This window comes from Melanaphis sacchari, unplaced genomic scaffold (genome assembly GCF_002803265.2).
Source record: "Melanaphis sacchari strain LSU unplaced genomic scaffold, SCAv2.0 Contig636_pilon_pilon, whole genome shotgun sequence".
Taxonomy (NCBI): Eukaryota; Metazoa; Arthropoda; class Insecta; order Hemiptera; family Aphididae; genus Melanaphis; species Melanaphis sacchari.
In genome coordinates, this window is record NW_020271450.1 from 582 (window position 1) to 20,569 (window position 19,988).

Genomic DNA, 19,988 nt, shown 5'->3' on the forward strand with positions numbered 1-19,988 from the left:
TGGGCAGGAAATTTACTTTAATAGTATTTTTACGATTAGTGAATGAGGCATGACATGTAACTCCTTATGAAGTTATTGAGAGAAATGATTCATCAGGATATGTACCTTTTAATTTAGACAGATTTAACAAAGTGTCTATGGCTGATTGATAAATTATATACGGGTTATGGCAGGAAACAATGAGATAAGTACCAAAATTATTAATATCTATAATACTTTCAGTAAAATTTCTTTGTATTGCTTTGAACTTTGATGACAATTTAAAGATTGAACGTATTCAAAATTTTTATGGTCGAATACAATGGTTAAACTAGTGTTTTAAAATATGAAAGCGAACATGCGTAAATTGTAAATGCAGCTAGTGCATTTAGTATGAGTAATAATTGCTTTTATCATTAAATCTCCATTCAGTATCCAACCTAGTCGAAGGCAACAACATGACCATATTATATCTTTGATTAATTAAAGATAATAATGTTAATATTAACAAAACATCAGAAGTTTAAATTAATGATAATAATTGTATCAACCATTCTTTGGTGGTTACTATACTTATGTAGCCATGCGTAATTATGAATAATAAATTGGGAACACGGCGGCTTTTCTACAATTTTTAACTTTATAATTAAGAAAAGCACGATGACTTTCAGAAAAGCAGGGGTGAAAAGTTAAACCGTTGTTCAATATAGATGGGTTAAGAGTACCGTTAAATTTCGATGCAGTGTACTGGCGAGGCAAGATATAGAAAACTATTAAAACATAACGATGTAAAATATTTATAATTTGTTCATGAATAAAACTATTTTAGGTGGAGTTTAAACAGGCCTGGACAAGTCATAGGCCGGGCCCAGTTTTAGAATGTGAAGAAATGTTACAGTGATATCAAACACATCAGCATATGACACCTCACCAGATATTTCATCACTGACTTTCTGCCTGGCTTTCAAAATCAAAATTCACACCGTGTTAACTGGCCCAAATAAGCAATCACTTCAAAGCCAAAATGAAAAATCAAGAGGTACCGACAATGATCATCCAGATATGTTCAGGTTCAGAAGAAGAAATACTGATACTGATATCGGCACTTGGTCGTCACATTCAGACCAATAACAACCAGGTACTGAGCAAACAGAATCCCGGCAGCGCTGCCAATGATCAGTATCCAAGATCTGAAATAACACGATTACGATATGTGCTGCCTGGCCTCGTTTACACCGATGATCAGGACAACATTCACTACCAGAAAGTCTCAAGATCGATATGGCATGAATCCGTCTCTCCGTGGCTTAATGGGTAAATTCAGATTCAAAATCAAATACATCATGCAATGGAGTAAATAGACGGGACATGTATATAATTTGTAAATGCAACAAATTCCAAATTAAGCCATATTAATGGTCTTGTACTACAAGAAATTGTAAATACACTTAGTTCATCAAACCCATATTCTCCATTACTCTATTCATTAACTGTTGACTATTCAATAAAATATATCCGATGGGTTTAGGTTTTAATACCTTCACAGTATCAGTCATGAATAACCTACAGCACATACCACCAGATTCGACACATCCTACATAATTTCACAGTGTTCCAGTAACAATCAAGAGAACATCAATAAACCATCACCATCTATTTAATGGTACTAACGGCATATCATCTGGTCGCTGCATATCTGACTACTAGTACTGGCAAGTTTGTTTCTAAGTGATACAAATTCAGCAATTACAGCGATTTTAAACAGCTTTTGGTGGAAATATACAAATGGATATCCACACTTCAATATATACCTGGAGATCAAGATTATGTTCAACGCCAAATTTACTTTCCGCGTAATTTTTGTATCAGATATGCTCAATGCATTGTTAAATAATAAAATGATCAATGAATTTCGCAAAATGAAGGTTCGCAAAGGGTCATAAGAAATCAAAACAGTAGGAAACAAAATTTGCAGGCCAGTAATTTAGATTGCGTACATCACATCCGGTTCTCTTGTATATGAATAATCAAAATCACAAAACGACCCACTCAGCTGATATGGCTAACTGGTCGATGGATCTGGTCAACACTCAAGATACTCAAACTATGAAAACAGGCCAGACTTCACCAGTTTCACTCATCCTCCTCAAGTACATTAGGACGAGGATCTTGGCTTTCGCAACCCGATACGCTCATCCGGTGGAAAATGTTAACCAAGTGGGGTTCATTGTGTCAGCCTCAGATATTAGACCTGGAGCATCTGATTTTCAGCAAACTGGCATGCTCCACGGTAAACAGCAACGGGGTCAACCTACTGGCGTGATATGCATCATGCGCTATTGAGATCTGAGGACGGCGGCTTTCAGCACCTGGATACGCTTCATCGGCGGAACAGCACCAAAATCACTATATAAAACTTCAAGGTACATTAGACCAGCGATCTAAGCCAGCAACCTGGATATTTCATCAGGTGGAAATGGCAATCAAATGCAACCTACTGCGGTAAATCCCTTAAGGTACACATTAGGATCTGAAGGACCATTGCGTATCCATACGCTTCACTGGTGAAATGTTAACCGGGGCCGCAACTCACTATGGTAAACCTCAAGGTATTAGGATCTGAAGGATCTGGTTTTCAGCAACCTGGATATTCTCCATCAGGTGGAAATGTTAACCAAATGCAACCCAATTATGGTAAACCTCAAGGTACATTAGGATCTGAAGGATCTGGTTTTCAGCAACCTGGATATTCTCCATCAGGTGGAAATGTTAACCAAATGCAACCTAATTATGTTAAACCTCAAGGTACATTAGGATCTGGAGGATCTGGTTTTCAGCAACCTGGATACGCTTCATCAAGTGGAAATGTAAATCAAATACAACCTAATTATGGTAAGCCTCAAGGCACATTAGGATCTGATTTTCAGCAACCCGGATACGCTTCATCAAGTGGAAATGTTAACCAAATGCAACCTAATTATGGTAAACCTCAAGGTACATTAGGATCTGAAGGATCTGGTTTTCAGCAACCTGGATACGCTCCATCAGGTGGAAATGTTAACCAAATGCAACCTAATTATGGTAAGCCTCAAAGTACATTAGGATCTGGAAGATCTGGTTTTCAGCAACCTGGATACGCTCCATCAAGTGGAAATGTTAACCAAATGCAACCTAATTTTGGTAAACCTCAAGGTACATTAGGATCTGGAGGATCTGGTTTTCAGCAATCTGGATATGCTCCATCGGGTGGAAATGTTAACCAAATGCAAACAGAATCGTATGACGATAACAGTTCTAGAGGTTCATCTTTTAAACCAGGAACAGAAATGGAGAATATTAATCCATCAATAAGTCCAATTATCGGTGGTCAGTTTGGAACAGATATATCATCTGGTGGTTCTGTAACTCTAGTTGATACTGAAGGAGGAGATGCACAATCAATGACTAATGTAGATGTTGATGGCCAAGAAACTAGAGCATCAGCTTCAGCTCAAGGAAAGTCCAAAACAGGTATGAGTCAGACACAAGTATCTGGTTCATATTTAGGAACGGGAACATTTTCTGCTCAAGCTCAAACGAGTGATAGTGATAAAGGAGCTCAAAGCCAAATTGTAAGTAATACAAATGGTACAACAAGTAAAGCACAAGGAAAAGGTGGAAAGGGACAAGCACAATCCCAAGTTCTTTATAATGCCGACAATGGTATTGCTCTTGGTGAAGCACAAAGCTCAGGAATGAATTATGGGACAAACACTCAATTGCAAGCCGGTATTAAAGGAGGAATGGCAGATGCACAATCAACTGGTCTTGGAAGTACTTCTAGTCAAGCTCAAATAGGTTTCTTACCACACGAGTCCAGCAATAACACTAATCAAAAGTCATTATTCAAAGGTGGTGGAACAACTTCAGCTCAAGGTGGACCATATAGTGGTCAATCACAAAGTCAACTATTTGGGTCATATAAACATGGAATTTCATACAATGGTGCTGCTCAAGCAAGTAGTGGTAAAAAACTTCAAAACTTACCAAAATTAAATTTAGCTGATACCAAATTAAAAATTGGAAAACATGAAGAAACCAATAATGAAATTAAAAATCAAACTAATGCACTTAAGAGCTTACAATCTATTCCAAATCCATTACAACCTCAAAATCAAACAGAAAATTACGTTGATGACCACAAACAACAAAATATTTCGTCTACACAGACTCCACCTATTTTATCACAAGAACTGTCTAGGAATGCTGATATTTATCCAGATTATGAAGATAACGATGAGTATGATGATGATAGTGATGAAATTATTAATACAAAATCCGTACAAACCAAAAAAGAAACCATCCCAAAACAGGAGCAAAATATTGTTTTAAATTTAGATGACAAACATGATGCTCAAATTACTCGTGATTCTGATAGTCAACTGAAATCTGGACTAGTATTAGATGCTGGTCAAGTTATACCTGGTACTAATGGAACTAAAATACCAAGTGGATTTAGAGGGAGGGTAGCTTCAGTAGCTGGAGACCATACCAAAGCTCAAGCAATTCCTGGAAGTCAAGCACAAACTCAAACTGTATTTTTAACACCTGGAGTAGGTAGTTTAACTGTGGTAGACAAAACAAAATTAAGAGCACAGTTAAATAAAGAATCATATATTAGCCCTACTAACAGTTTCCAAACTGAAATTAATGGAGGAATAAGCAAATTTAAACCTAATGAAAATAATGTTCAGTATTTTACTAAATCATCAACTTGTGGTTACTTTTCATTTTCATGTAACTATGTAAATGGTGCGACAAATGGGGCTAAAATATGCAAGCCAAATCCACCACCTTTCCCATGCCTAAGAAGTAATTAATGATTAAACCAAGTATTAAAATTCATGTATATTTTAAAACAGTTATTTATATTTTAGATAAGTAAATAGAGTACAAAATTGTATACTAATTAAACCTAACTTTGTACTATGAAATAAAGTAGTTATCTTAAAGTAACATTTAATATTTTATAAGCTAATTTAACTACTACTTTTTGTTTTTCACGTGATTATTATTATATAAAAAAAAAAATTACATACGCAATATGTATAACTACATAATAAAACAATTAAAAAAAATTTAAATGATAATATCTAATGTGTTTGAAGAATACAAAACAAGTATAAAATATAAGTTATGAAATAAATTATTAAACATAGATTTAAAAAATATGTTTTGATTTTATGACAAGATATTTCTATAAGTATCATAAATAAAAAAAAAAAACATTATAAATTGAATATTTGACACATGTTTAGAACTAACTTGTGTTTTTATTAAGTATTAATTAATAATTATATTAATTGACTAATAATATATTACACGAAAAATAAAATATTTTAGTAGTTTTTTCACCAATAAGTAACAAACATTAATGCACATTTATTAGCTCAAATTCAGTCTTCCTCACTATGACTTGAATCGTCTGAAGATACTTGACTTGTCAAACGTGTCAATCTTAAAAAATAAAAAAAAACTTAATAAATGACAACCAAAATCTTGGTTTTTACCAAAATATGTAATTGTATTCTTACTTTTATGTTCTATGCATCCAAAAGCAGCATTTTTAAAGAATAAAATTATTTTATTAATTTAAATTATATTGAAAGGTGTTGTAAATAGTTCATATCAGTGGCATAATGTGCTTGTTTTAATGTAGTGTATATAGTATACATTTAATATTTTTAGTATACAATCTTACAGTATAGAAAAACACATGTAAGTATACAATGAGCCTATAAGCACCCAATGTTTTGTTTACAATTTATCAATTTGTACAGTCTACATCCAAACTACGTTACTGATTTATTATGCTTATGTTTATATTCAAGTAAAAAATTAATATAATACAGACAGAAATTATGTGATGCCAACTAACTTTTTGTACACATCAATGAATGGATTAAAGTAATATTAAATTAAAAACATAAATTTAGTTATAGCATAATATAATTAAATGTGAGCTCAGATATTACATAAAAATGTTAATATTCTTTTTTAGAATAATTAAAAATTCATAAGTGAATACTTTTGAAATTTTTTTAATGTAATTAGAACATGATATGAATAATTATCAATAATAATTAAATTTAAAAAATCAAATACATAGTTGACTTAGTTACTAAAATTCCTTTTTAATTACTAAAAGAACTAGCATTAATTGTTGATATTTGACTTAAATAATAATTATTATTAAAAGATAGCACAAAATGAATTATTATTGAATTAGTTTTAAATATTTTAAAATTTCAATAACAATAATTTAATCAGTTAGACTTTATTTTTGTATTTTATCAATAAAATTAAACATGTAAAATCTAAAGGATAATTAAATGCTTGTAGATAAGTCCTCACCTTATATTTTGGTGTTTTAATTCAGCCTGTAAACTATCAAGTTTTTCTTGTAAATCTTCGTTATATCTTTGAAGTTTCCTAAAAAACAATCAATTTTAAAATATCATTAATATTATAATTAAAATATTAATATATACTGTAGATTTATACCAGTCTAATACTAAAAAGTGGTTAAGTAAAAAAGGAATTTAATAAATTCAATATTAATAAAAGACTATGATCTATATTATTGATGATTCAGTTACATAAAGTGACACATCGTAACATAGACATATTTCCTTCCTTAGAAGAGGTCCTGTATTACTACTAATGCAATTAAAATTAAATTAAAAATATCATATTAATTTGAAAGTAAAAATATTGTTTTAATCAATTTGTATAGGATCAACACTTATCAGTTATCAGTATTAAATAATTTTATAAATTAGACAATTTATTTTAGTTTTACTTAATTGTTACATTTTACAGCCCTTTATGTACCAAATAGAAATATTCTTAAACATTTTATTGATATATTTTAACAGTTTAGCGCAAATATTGAATAAGACTTACTTTATAGTATTAGAAGCAGTATCATAGTCTTCTTCTGTAGTAGCTAATTCTCTTTTTAATTCTTCTACTCGGCTCCTTAAACGTTTGACTTCACTCTCATACTGCTCACCACGCCTTACTAAATGTGCTGACTCAGCGCTTTGGTCAACATACATTTTCTTTTGTTTGGATAAAATGTGTTTTAAATTGACTAACTCCTGAAACATAGTATTAGAAATATTATTAATTAAATAATTAAAACTATGAGTCAATAAAAAAAAAGAAAAAACTTGCAATATTTTTATCAGCCAACTCTTGTTGCAATAATCTGAATTTTATATCTGATGATGATTCAGGTTTATTCTGTTTTTGTAATTTTTCTAGTGTATCATTCAGTTCAGATTTTAATTGCTTATTGATTCTTTCCAAGTTCATCATTTCACTTTCTAGTTGCTCTCTCTTACTCCATTCAATTTCATTCTCAGATTGTAAGTGTTCTAGCTAAAACCAATTATAATAATAATAATAAAACAATTATTTATGTATTTTAATTTTAACAACAAATAATTTATTATTCACCTGTATTCTTAAATCTTCTAAACGTTTGTTTGTAATAACCTGATTATCTTGACAAGTTTGGCACTCAGATTTAATACTATCTGCACCTGATAACTGATTGTGCAAATTGTCTAAATCTTGTTGAGTACTTTCTAACAGATTTTCCAAATTTTTCTCAATTTTATCAGCAACTTCATCAGGCATGGTTTTATTAAGAATTGGTGATTTGACAGGAGAAGTTGTTTGATTAAACATTTCAACTGCATGTTTGGGAACTGCTTCTTGTAAAACATATTCCTCAATACCGGAGTCACTCACAATCGATGGCTGAGGTACAGATGAGGAACTACAACAAGTATCTGGATCAGAAATACCATTTTCTAATGCATCAACCAGTTGAGAATCCCATTGTCCTACAAAAAATAGTGTTTAAAACTAAATAAATTTAGACATTTATACTCAGAAAGTATACCTGCATGTTTTAAAAGAATCAGATTAACTTTTTCTAATTCTTTGCGCAAACATTCATTCTGCTGCTCAAGATTTTGCTTTTCTCTTTTTATATTACTGTTCTCTTTGAGTACGTGTTCTAAATTATCTTTGAGCATTTTAGCTTCTTCTCGAGCTTTGTTTCTTTCATTTCTTACCTATAAATAACAATAAAAAAAAAAATTACAATACCCACTAATCCCTTTCATAAAGTTAACACTTACCTTGCTCCATTTTTCACGCCAGTTAGCTGTACAATCAGACCACCATCGCATTGTTTTTTCCATTTGTGTTGCTCGTGCCCTAGCTTCATCTAATTCACGCTGACGCATTGACTCTCTTGTATCCCAATCAGATGCTGTAGCTGATGCAACAACACCGCCAGCTTCACTTGCAGCCATTTTAACAGCCTAAAAAACCAATTTTTTTTAATGATTTTTTAATAAATTTTTAATAATATATATTGTGGATAAGTAAATGATATAGGTAATATAAAATAAAACTTACCATGCTTAGATACTTTATAAACGTTTTTGATTCAGAAACACCAAATATATAACACTCAAAAAAGACATAAGATTTCTTCACATCACAATTATATTGAGTAAACTGTCACCAATTAATAATAATGCCGATCATACTAAAAGCAAAATTAAAATTAAAATATTACAATTACTATTAATTTAAGTATCCATAATAGTAAATACTAATACTTGTTTTCTGTTGACCATCGTCATCAATTATCAATCTATCTTACTTATTCTTATCAACTGAACCGTTATCAAGCCTAATATCATTTTCTTATCATATTTTGAATTTAAAGAATTTGCCATTTTACACGGTTTGTTAATTATTTCTAAAAATTTTAATAAATATGATGTCTTTCATCAAAATGTTAAATCATGTATCGATGCACATAGAACTGTGTTATAAAATATCGCAGTACAATTTATTGAACATCAATTTAAGACAGGAATCGTGTATTCTACTATCTACTAGTTGATCATGTATAACTGTATAAGTGTCAGCGTAGAACAATAATTTATCCCTCGTGCATAATGCTGCACCTATGCCTAATAAATAGTAATGTATTTCAAATTAAGATTAAATATTACATCATTTGTGATGATAATATTTCAATATGTTATCATTATAATCTATATACTTTATAATTGTGATTATATCATAGAATAATTAATGAATAAAATAAAAAAAAAGGTTTTAATTATAATATATAAGATGATTCACCAAGCATATTCATCAATCATCATAACTTTTTATTTGATAGTAAATTTGTTTAAATTCTAATTTTTGAAATTTTTAACTATGCGTTTTGACCTTATTTTTACATAATTTGGTTTTGCATGGCTACCATTTAAGCTATATCTGCGGTGATACAAAACTTTTTTTCCAAATTTTTTTTTTTAAATTTATTTCAAAATTTACAATGAAACAGGTTGGTGTTTATTTTAAAAAAGAAGCTTGTATTACCACATGACACTTCTTGTAAAAATCTTAGTTTAATATGGCCTATGGGCTATGACTGCTATGAGTATGCTCAGAAAAATGTTCGGGTGAGCACTGAACAATGAGCATGTTTGGTGAACCACTCTAATACCCTATGTGTAGTATGTGATCACACACGTCACTATTTTACTATCTAGTATTTATAATTGTATTTCTAATAATACCTAACCATGAACTGATTTAATAGTAATAAATTTTTACTAATAATTAATATAGTAATATATAATATATTTAATCCTCTCTCAAAACAAATTACTAGTTGCAATTACATAGATATATTTCGGCGATAATAAACAAAAACGATTCAGTAATATAGATATTTTATTATATAGGTATAAAAAAACCATAATTAATAATTTAAATAAATGGTTTTGAAATCAGAGAATAGATTGTGTAATAATTTTTCGGAATTAGCATAATTTATGCTGATTGGAAATTATAATTTATAAGAATGAGAATTAAGAATACACGTCTTCAGTCTTGACTTGATTAATCTTTTCGGGGTTATCAAATATCAACCACTGAACGTCAAACAGTATATAACTTTTCAGATAAATGAACGATGATAATGTAATAAATTAGCTCCAGGCTGGTGGTGGCGCTAGTGTTACTGGCTTACCGGCTTACCGCCTACCGGGCTATTAACTACAAACAGCATCACGAAGCCAATTTCAATGAATGATTCAACACGTGTTTCTACTTTCAAGTAGTGCCTGTTTCAGTGCTGAACTTTCAAATAATTTCAACTTTTTTTGTTATTGAAGTAGGTACATTCCGAAACTATGGCGGCAACTGACAACTTAGGTAACTAAACTTTAATAATGATATTGTATATTTTTTATTATACTTACCTATAAACGTATTTAAATAATTTTTTTTGGAATACAAATTATAATTAGTTAACTATAATATTAACAAGTCGTATCAAATATAAATTAAGAATTACCTACCTAAATGTGATCGCATTGTTGGTATTATTACCTACAATTCTGTCACTTAATTTATAATTTTTCATTACACAAAAACAAATAATAAGTGGTTTAAATGTATACTTAAAATAGACTATAGTTTATTTACCTAGCAAAAACTATATTTTCCTGTTACAATTTTACTATATCATTCTTAATACAAAATTATTTATTTAACATTATGTTTTTTAGCTCTTATTAGTGTATCGGATAAAACTGGATTATTAGATCTTGCAAAAAGTTTAGTAGAAGCTGGATTTAAGCTGTTGGCAAGTGGAGGAACTGCTTCTTTTATAAAGAATGACGCAAAATTACCAGTTACTTGTGTTTCTGAATTCACTGGCGCTCCAGAAATACTTGGAGGTCGAGTGAAAACTTTACACCCAGCAATTCATGGAGGTACCTTTTATGTTTACAACTTTTAATTATAGTACTCAAAAATTTATAAATTTTATGTGTCATTTAACAAATACTTCAATCATGAATGTCATTTCTATTTTAGGTATATTAGCTCGTTTAATACCTGCTGACCAAGATGATTTACAAAAGAACAATTACAGCCTAATAAAAGTAGTGGTATGTAACCTTTATCCATTTGAAAAGGTTGTAGTCAAATCTGATACTAATGTTGAAGATGCTGTTGAAAATATTGATATTGGTGGTGTAACACTGTTAAGAGCTGCTGCCAAAAATCATGAACGTGTCACAGTACTTTGTGATCCTATAGACTATTTGGAAATATCTAAAGAAATATTATTGAACAAAGATACACTTCTTGAAACTCGGAAAAAATTAGCATTAAAGGCATTTACGCATACAGCAGCTTATGATGATTGTATATCAGATTATTTTCGTAAGAAATTTGCAGGTGGCGAGAGTCAAATGAATTTAAGGTATGGCATGAATCCTCACCAATGTCCTGCACAACTTTTCACTACAGATTTAAAATTACCATTAAAAGGTAATATAGCTCATGTGAAATAAGTATTAATTTAAATTTGGTTATATTTAGTTGGTGTATTTTTAATATTTATAATAGTTATGTATTAAAATTTATTGAAATGTATTTTATTTGAATCTGTAAAATAGATCTAATCAATGGCATATTTATGGAGGGAGCCTCTTCAGTCCCCTCCCAAATTAAAAACAATTTAGACTGGAGCATAATATTATACATTTTATAAATCACAGACAAAAATGGCGCAGTAGTTTTGAGAGACTAAAAAAAAATTATTTATTGTCATGTAAAATTTTTATATATGTATTTTTTTTAATACAATTTATTAAAAAAATTTCGTTGATGGTGTAAAGACAATCAAAAAGTCTCATTGTATTCAAGCAATTTTTGTCTAAATAATGTGCCTCCTTTTCCCCCTCCCAAAAAAAAGACAAATATATGATTAGCCCTCTTCGAAATGAAAACCTATATATGTCACTGATTTGAGCAATTTATTTATTTACAACACCTCTCAGTATAATTTATTATTTGTACATATATTTACTTAAAGAAAAATTTGAAGTATGTAATTTTTATTTATTTTAAATTAGGTATAAAATACTTAACATGAACGTATAAAAATTAATAAATAAAATTAAAATTATAATTATAAAAAGTATATGTTCAAAATCAGTATCCTAATTACTTATTGGATATTTTAAACATATTTTAAATTTGTAATGATATAATATTATTTGATATTATACACTTTCACCATATAAAAATATAATTGATATATTATTGTTCAATTTTTAGTAATTAATGGTTCACCAGGATACATCAATTTATGTGATGCTTTTAATAGCTGGCAGCTGGTTAAAGAACTTAAAGAAGTAACTGGTCTTCCAGCTGCCACATCTTTTAAACATGTTAGTCCAGCTGGAGCTGCTCTAGGCATACCATTAAATGAAGTTGAAGTAAAATAATTATTTGACTTTAATTAATTTTATTTATAATTAATTTAAAAAAAAAAATTTCTTAGGCTTCATTATGTATGGTGAGTGATTTACTTGAAATTATGACTCCACTTGGATCTGCTTATGCTCGAGCTAGAGGAGCTGATCGCATGTCTTCATATGGAGATTTTATTGCTTTATCACATTCTTGTGATTTAGTTACTGCTAAAATTATTTCCAGAGAAGTAAGTTACTGTGTAAAATTGTACGGTTATATTTATGATTGAATTTTAATGTTTTTTTTTTTTTTTTTGTTTTAGGTTTCTGATGGTGTAATTGCACCTGGGTATAGTGATGAAGCTTTAAATTTGCTTAGAAAAAAAAAAAATGGAAATTACTGTGTATTGCAAATTGATTCAAATTATACACCTAAGCCTGTAGAACGTAAAGTTTTATTTGGAATGACCTTAGAACAGAGACGTAATGATGGAAAAATTGATGAAAATCTTTTTACCAATATTGTAACTAAAAGACAAGATGTATGTTTATTGTTAATTTAATTAAATGTATTATTAAGTGTTTGTTTAACAATAAATTGTATATTTATTTTTGTCTAGATGACTGAAGCAGCTAAACGTGATTTGATTCTTGCTACTGTAACATTGAAATATACTCAAAGTAATTCAGTGTGTTACGCTTTTAATGGTCAAGCTATAGGAATTGGAGCTGGACAACAATCAAGAATACATTGCACTAGACTAGCTGGTGATAAAGCTGATAATTGGTAATTTAAATTTCATTTTAATGTATTTAAATTGAATAATATTTTTGATTAATTTTTAGGTGGTTGAGGCAACATCCATATGTTCTAAATATGAAATTTAAAAAATCAGTTAAAAGAGCTCAAATAGCAAATGCCATTGATGATTACATTGGTAAAACTATTGGAAATGGCCTTTCACGTACTAGATGGGAAAGTTTGTTTGATGAAGTTCCTGTCGAGCTAACCTCCGAACAAAGAAAAGCGTGGGCTGCTAAATTGAAGGGAGTTGCATTGTCATCAGATGCATTTTTCCCATTCAGTGATAACATTGAAAGAGCTGTTCAGGTATGTTAAATAAATAATTATATAAGTTCTTGTTAAATTATAATATCAATGTTTTTATTTTTAAATTGTATTTAGAGTGGAGTTGAATATGTAGCTTGCCCATCTGGTTCAACAAATGACCAAGAAGTTATCAATTACTGCAATGAACAAAACATTGTATTGGCTCATACTAACTTACGTTTGTTCCATCATTAATTTTGTAAAATTAATACTCTTTTATATTTTACATTACACAGTTTAAATTTGTTATATTGCTCAATTATAATATTATATGAGTTAAAAAAATTGAATGTGATAGAAGTTTATATTGTAAATGTTTTCTAAACTATTTCTATTCAAAATAAATAATCAATAATAAATAATTTTAATTAAATTTGTATCTAATTGTAATTTTGTGTAATTAAGAACCATTTATTCTGTTTACAAATTAATATAAATCATCTAACATTCGTATTCTAAAAAGTCACCATGAACCAGACATATTTTATACATGCATATTATAAATTTTTTTTGTCTGTTACTATTAAACTTAACATTGTAGTCTAGACTAGTGTCAAAAGTTGATAAATTACCTAGTGACTGTACATTTCTTAAATGTTATTATTAGTTACAGTTAAAATCTAAAAAAAAAAAACGTAGGTAAAAGTCACTCATAATTTTTATAAAATATAGAAAATTTTGTTTTCATCAAGTTAAAAGTTGCAGGCCTCTAACACAAAAAATCTACCAAGCAATATTATTTTGCAACTGTTTTTTATATCAATACCCATTTTATTTAATTTTTTTTAAGAATATAGATAATTGAAATGTTACTTAACTGGAAAATTAATTTAGTAATCACCTGTGTTAAAAATTAGTGTTAATAACTTTTAGTATAATTTTTAATTACACACCTTTAATGATGTTTATTTATTCATGGTTTGGTGGTTATTTTAAGTTTAAAAACTAAAGACTTAGATAGTTAAATACTGAAGTCTTTTCTATTACAGATATAAATAATAAATAAAGAAAGCAGCGTTTTGAAGGAAATTACACACACTACAATAAAGTACAGTGAAACTCCTGAATAGTGGATAATCGGTCACTAATATTTTTAAAACTCAGAAAATATAAATTTGTTGAAGGAAAAAATATATAATAGGTTCAAATAAATTATTTTATTATTTATACTTTAAAATTTTTAACGATGAATATTTACATAAATATAAAAAAAAATGAATGTATAGAAACATAAATGGTATTAAATTTGGTGAGAAAAATCGGTTTTTGAACGAGTTTGTTGTTGTAATACTTACTGTTATAAGCATATTTTTCTGTAATAGTTTTGACATTATTTTAAATTAAGATTATAACAAATATCCACTATTTAAAGGTTTTCCTATTGAAAAGTAGTAAAAATATCTCCATTCTCAAAAAAAATATCTGCTATTCAGATGTGTTCATTATGAGAGGTTTTACTTAATATATTAAACTACCATACCGTATAAGGGACACAGTCATGGAGATATGGTTTGGATGTTTGAATGTAATCATTGATATACTTCAATAAAAAAATTAAAAATGAATCAATCATAGCAGTTTTAACATGATCTACCAAATACTGATTGTTATTCATTGCTAGATCTAAATCACTATTTACAATTTATTAATAATTCTTCAGAATTGTTATTTTATTATATTCTAGAATCTTGTATCTTAAATAAAATTGTTAAGTATAAATACTAAATAATAAAATTGTACCATGGACATTATTCAACAGAATATTTTATGATTGTTAGTGATTTGTTACATTAATAATCATGAATGTCAAAGTTATACAACAAGTTATAGTTAGTTAACTGTAGTCACCAGTCTGTAAACTGTAAAGTGTAATGTGTGAAGTTAGTTTCAATTGTTTCAAAATCACCATATATCTATTTTCTACAATTATTAAATTAACTCTCTCACTCCCTCCACAGATAAAGATAATATTATTATTTAAAACTGTTAATACATTTACCCTCCATTTTTAATCAAACAATTAATGATAACAAATTATATTTTTGTATTCGAGGTTAAAAATTTCAAATAATTCTAATACATTTTCGTCTCATAAAGATTAAATACTCATAAATCATAATAATATTATTAATAACATACATACTCAGTAAATACTTGTTAATCTAAAAAATCATTGCTTTATTACGGTTTTTTCTTTATTTATTTATTCATTGTCAATTCAGTTGTATAGTTTACTATGTTTTCGAAATCGAAAAATTCTTCAATAAGAGATACATTAAACTCTGAATTTCCATTTAGAGAAATTCAAATAAATACGTTATCTAACCTTTTTTTAACTGTAAGTAATCCTTTTATTTCTTTTTTAATATACATTTTAAAATATAGTACAGAAGCAACTCAAAACTATTTTTTCTCCTCTAAAGTCAGAATAAAAATGTTTCTTGAACTCAAGTTAATTTCAAATAGTGCCTTTGTGCTGTACATGTAAAGTTTTATTTTTATATACGTTATAGTATTTTTTATTCTACAGGAAGATGGAGTTTTACCTCCATGTGTTTTCATTCATGGTCTACCATCTACTGGTAAAACAAGTATAACGACTCGTTTGTTGTATTTACTAAGAAAGTCAGTCAAATCATCTATAGTGAATTCTATATGCTGTTACACTAATCAATTTTTATTTGAGCCAATTTTAAAAGATTTATTACGTAAGTAAATAATATACAATGGATGTTAAGATAACCAAATTTTAAATGCATATTTTATTTTTAATTTATAGAAATTAAGCAAAGCGACTTACCTGATCGCTGTGATAATTTTATGCAATTTTTAAACATATTAAAACAATCAAAAATTCAACATGAACGAGTGATTATATTGTTGGATAATTGTGAGATGTTGGAACATGAACAAATAGTTTTATTTTCAAAATTACAAGAGCTGTTAAAAAGTTATCAACTCTGTGTTATACTTATAAGCCAAGTACTTCCTACTAGGTTTGACGAGGATATTAATTTTATACCAATTGTGTTTGAACAGTATAATAGTGGTAATTTTTTATTTTATAATAGAAATTATTAATTTTGATAATTTGTTAAGTCTTGAGTATATTATTTTGTGTAGAAGAGTTGTCTTTTATTTTATCAAAAGATATACCAAACGATTGGAGTTTATCTATTTACCAAAATTTTCTAACTGTTTTCATGGGATCGTTTTATGGAAGCTGTCGAGATTTAGTGGAATTAAGACATTTGGTATTTGTATAAGCCATTAAATAAATAATTATATACTTAGTAAAATAAAACAATTTCTAGTAATTTCATTTCTTAATTTTTAGGCAAAACTCCTATTTATTAAATATGTTGAACCAATAGAAGATGGATCATGTACAGAAATTAATCAGCATTTACTATACAGAAAAATAAGTCCTAGTATTCAATTATTGTTAAATAATGTTTATCTAGGAACAAGGTACCTATTTTATAAATGTTTCATCTTTACTTTAAAAATTACTTAAATATATGTTAATCCCATAATATGTGTTATTATAAAGAAGTTTTAAAAGAAAATATGAACAAGGAAAATATAATATATTTTTGAAAATAAATTAATACACTAATGCCAATTCAATATTTTAAATGATAAGATTAATTTTTTTTTTTTTTTTGAATTTGCAGTGATTAATATATTATATTAAATTTTACAAGATAAAATTTTAAGTTTTTGACCCCATATTTTTTTATTAATAAAAAGTTTAAAAACTAGCCTGTTAATAATTGTTCTGTAATATTGTCAAATTTATAATGTGTTTTGAGTATTATAACTTTTAGTAAATAACATACTTTCTTATTTTAAACATAATTTGTTGTAATTATTTAATAAATATCCATTTGGTAAATAAAATAATTTAAATTCTATTAATAATAATTTTAATTTCAGTTTAGAAAATGTCAATAGTTTGTCTGATGAGAAAACAAAATTTGAAAAGCTTGCATTGGATTTACCATATTTTGCCAAATATTTTTTAATTGCTGCATATATTGCATCATTTAATTTACCAAAATATGATAAGCAATTGTTTGTTAAAGCATCAAACAAAAAAAAGAAAACTAATCGATTAGTAAATAAAACAGAAAATTCTACTTTTCAACTTGTTGGACCTAAAATGTTCTCGTTAGATCGTTTATTAGCAATATTTTATGCTATTATTGAAGAAAATACAAATATGACTGCCAATCTTTTAGCACAAGTAATTTTATAAAGAAAAATTATTTATTTTAATTATTTTTAATATTTAACAAGATTCTTTTTATTGAATAGGTTAATACGTTATCTGATTTGGGACTTTTAATACGTTTAAGCGATGGTAAATTGGATACCCCTAAATACCGATGTAGTGTTAGTTTTGACTGTGTTAATAATATTGCACGGTAAGTAAATAATTTTATTTATTTTTTTACTATTAATAATACCATAATGTTTTAAAATAAAATAACATAATTCATATATTATTTATCAATAGTTATAAATTTATAATCATTTGGTTTGATTTAAATCTAAAATATTATTAATAAAATAAAAAATATAGTTATAAATAAATTGTTGAATAAGCATACAATTTGTAGACAAAGTAATAGCATTTTTTTTTAATTTCTAACATCAAAAAAATAATTTTCAATTTATTTACATATTAAAATACTATAGCTTGTATAATATGATAATTCAATTTATGTTTTTATAACTATAATGAACAAACACAAAATAACAAAAATCCTTAATGGATAATTTGTTGTTGTAGCTTTGCACAATTCTTTTTTATTTTTATTGAGTTTCAGTTAAAAATGTTTATAAAGAATTTCAAATTTTATTTTTGCATTACTAAATTGGTAAAATTAATTTTTTACATTTTCAAGTAACATTTCAAAATAATCTGCAAATATTGATGAATTCATCAAAGTTTGAATTTTAAAAACTTTTTAATAAAAATTTAGAATATTTTAAGAATAACTTATAAAATTTTATATAATTTCAAATAAATAAAAGAACATTGTAAAACCTAAACATTCTCCACTTTGCCCAGAGTCTAAAAATTGTATCTACCAATCATAAAATTATATATAGTATGTTTTCTATTAAAGGTAACATGAATTATTTCACTTCAGTGACCTTAGATATTAATTGGAGATGGTAGTTCTGGGAGGTTACAGGGAGTACAGAAATACCTATACAGTAGAACCTAAATTATCCGAATATGAAAACTCGTATCTGGCCGGTTTATCGAATTTATCATAACTATTGCTTTTGATTTATTACTAGTACTTATAAGTTATAATGTACATATTGTACGTGGTAGGTGACCAAAACGCAACAGGCTTATCTAAATGACGTCTTCTAGTTTAATTTATCAGTTTAGTTCGGCTCTCTACTGCACACATGTTGTTATACATATATTCAAATATATTATGATTATCAAGTATCTAAAATGTCTAATGTATTTCTAATAATGTAATGTATTTCTGATAATGTAATGTATGTAATTATCATAAAATATTAATAATAATAATTAATAATTAATACATAATATTGTAAAAAAAATTTTATTTTATGTTTTCAATATCCAAACTTTTGTGTATCTAAATTAGGTGCGATCCCATTTAGTTCAGATAATTGAGGTTCTATTGTATATTTTTGATGATTTTTAAATTTGTTGTTTTTTCAATTCAAAATCCAAATGGATGGATTTTTTTAAGAAATTTTGGTTCTTGACTTTAAAATAAAAAATAACTGGATGACAAGGTATTGTTTTAATTTAAATCATTGAATTCTTCAAAAGTTATTCTACAATTTTACAATTTTTTTCACTCAATCATTTAAATTAAACATTAAATCTTTGTTATTCTGTCATTTCTGGTTTTATAACAATGGATCAAAGGCCAAAATGATTTAAAAAATTTTGTCTATTCAAATTTGATATTAAAACACCTGTTGCTATTTAAAAAAAATCAAGTTATTTGTGCATGTGCACATTCAAATAATTACAATTTCAAATTATCAAAAATGTTAATTTTTGTATTTTCCATTTTCTCCTTAAAACTTCATATTGATCTGAGATTACCGAACTTAAATATTTCATCTTATTTTTAAAAGGAAATATACTGTGTATTGTATATTAAATATGATGTATAAAAATATATTAATAATTAACTATTTTTTACTAATCTATTCTTTTTTTCTAATTTGAAATTATAATCATTTAACACATTGTAAAATAAATCTTTTAATCTTTTATTAATTTTTTTTTACAGGACAGTGAATTTTAATTTAAACAAATATCTAATAGACAAATAACCTATTTTATTTTTATAAATTAACTATTAGTTTTTAATTAAAAATAAATTAATAATTATTTTCTTATTTTATTTTATATTTCTTTATAGTTTATAAAATTTTCCTTTTACTTTTATAATGTGTATTATGATGTACCAAATAGTTAATTGTCTTGCTGTAGTATAATAATTTATGAAGATATGTTAATAATTTGT

General features: G+C 27.2%; 4 protein-coding genes across 6 annotated transcripts; 3 read left to right on the forward strand and 1 right to left on the reverse strand.

Annotated features, from left to right (window-relative positions):
* The first annotated feature begins 2,548 nt into the window (after window positions 1–2,548).
* On the forward strand, window positions 2,549–5,183 carry LOC112600308 (hornerin-like). Its single transcript, XM_025347499.1, is given in 2 exon segments — window positions 2,549–2,589; window positions 2,591–5,183. Coding segments are annotated over 2 exon segments (2,289 nt in total). The 3' UTR covers window positions 4,839–5,183.
* A 70-nt stretch (window positions 5,184–5,253) lies between these two features.
* Window positions 5,254–8,768, reverse strand: LOC112600310 (coiled-coil domain-containing protein 102A). 3 transcript variants are annotated; one of them, XM_025347501.1, is made up of 9 exons: window positions 8,664–8,768; window positions 8,458–8,590; window positions 8,175–8,360; window positions 7,934–8,108; window positions 7,483–7,874; window positions 7,198–7,404; window positions 6,925–7,121; window positions 6,373–6,450; window positions 5,256–5,475 (listed from the first exon to the last, which is right to left on the reverse strand). In XM_025347501.1, exons 2-9 carry the CDS (start codon window positions 8,458–8,460, stop codon window positions 5,415–5,417), a joined length of 1,299 nt encoding a protein of 432 aa, XP_025203286.1. In that variant the 5' UTR covers window positions 8,461–8,590; window positions 8,664–8,768; the 3' UTR covers window positions 5,256–5,414. The 3 variants fall into 3 exon arrangements, with proteins under 3 accessions (XP_025203288.1, XP_025203286.1, XP_025203287.1); XM_025347502.1 differs by lacking the exon at window positions 8,664–8,768 and adding an exon at window positions 5,553–5,561 and having other exon boundaries at window positions 5,394–5,475; window positions 8,458–8,639; XM_025347503.1 differs by lacking the exon at window positions 8,664–8,768 and having other exon boundaries at window positions 5,254–5,475; window positions 8,458–8,562.
* A 1,295-nt stretch (window positions 8,769–10,063) lies between these two features.
* LOC112600309 (bifunctional purine biosynthesis protein PURH) lies at window positions 10,064–13,708 on the forward strand. Its single transcript, XM_025347500.1, has 9 exons — window positions 10,064–10,281; window positions 10,638–10,844; window positions 10,948–11,406; window positions 12,199–12,359; window positions 12,425–12,583; window positions 12,659–12,877; window positions 12,956–13,122; window positions 13,182–13,446; window positions 13,522–13,708. Exons 1-9 carry the CDS (start codon window positions 10,260–10,262, stop codon window positions 13,639–13,641), a joined length of 1,779 nt encoding a protein of 592 aa, XP_025203285.1. The 5' UTR covers window positions 10,064–10,259; the 3' UTR covers window positions 13,642–13,708.
* Window positions 13,709–15,598: 1,890 nt separating this feature from the next.
* Window positions 15,599–19,794, forward strand: LOC112600302 (origin recognition complex subunit 5). The gene is made up of 8 exons (XM_025347493.1): window positions 15,599–15,784; window positions 15,977–16,154; window positions 16,226–16,495; window positions 16,570–16,700; window positions 16,784–16,917; window positions 17,386–17,695; window positions 17,767–17,876; window positions 19,752–19,794. Exons 1-8 carry the CDS (start codon window positions 15,683–15,685, stop codon window positions 19,792–19,794), a joined length of 1,278 nt encoding a protein of 425 aa, XP_025203278.1. The 5' UTR covers window positions 15,599–15,682.
* The last annotated feature ends 194 nt before the right edge of the window (window positions 19,795–19,988 follow it).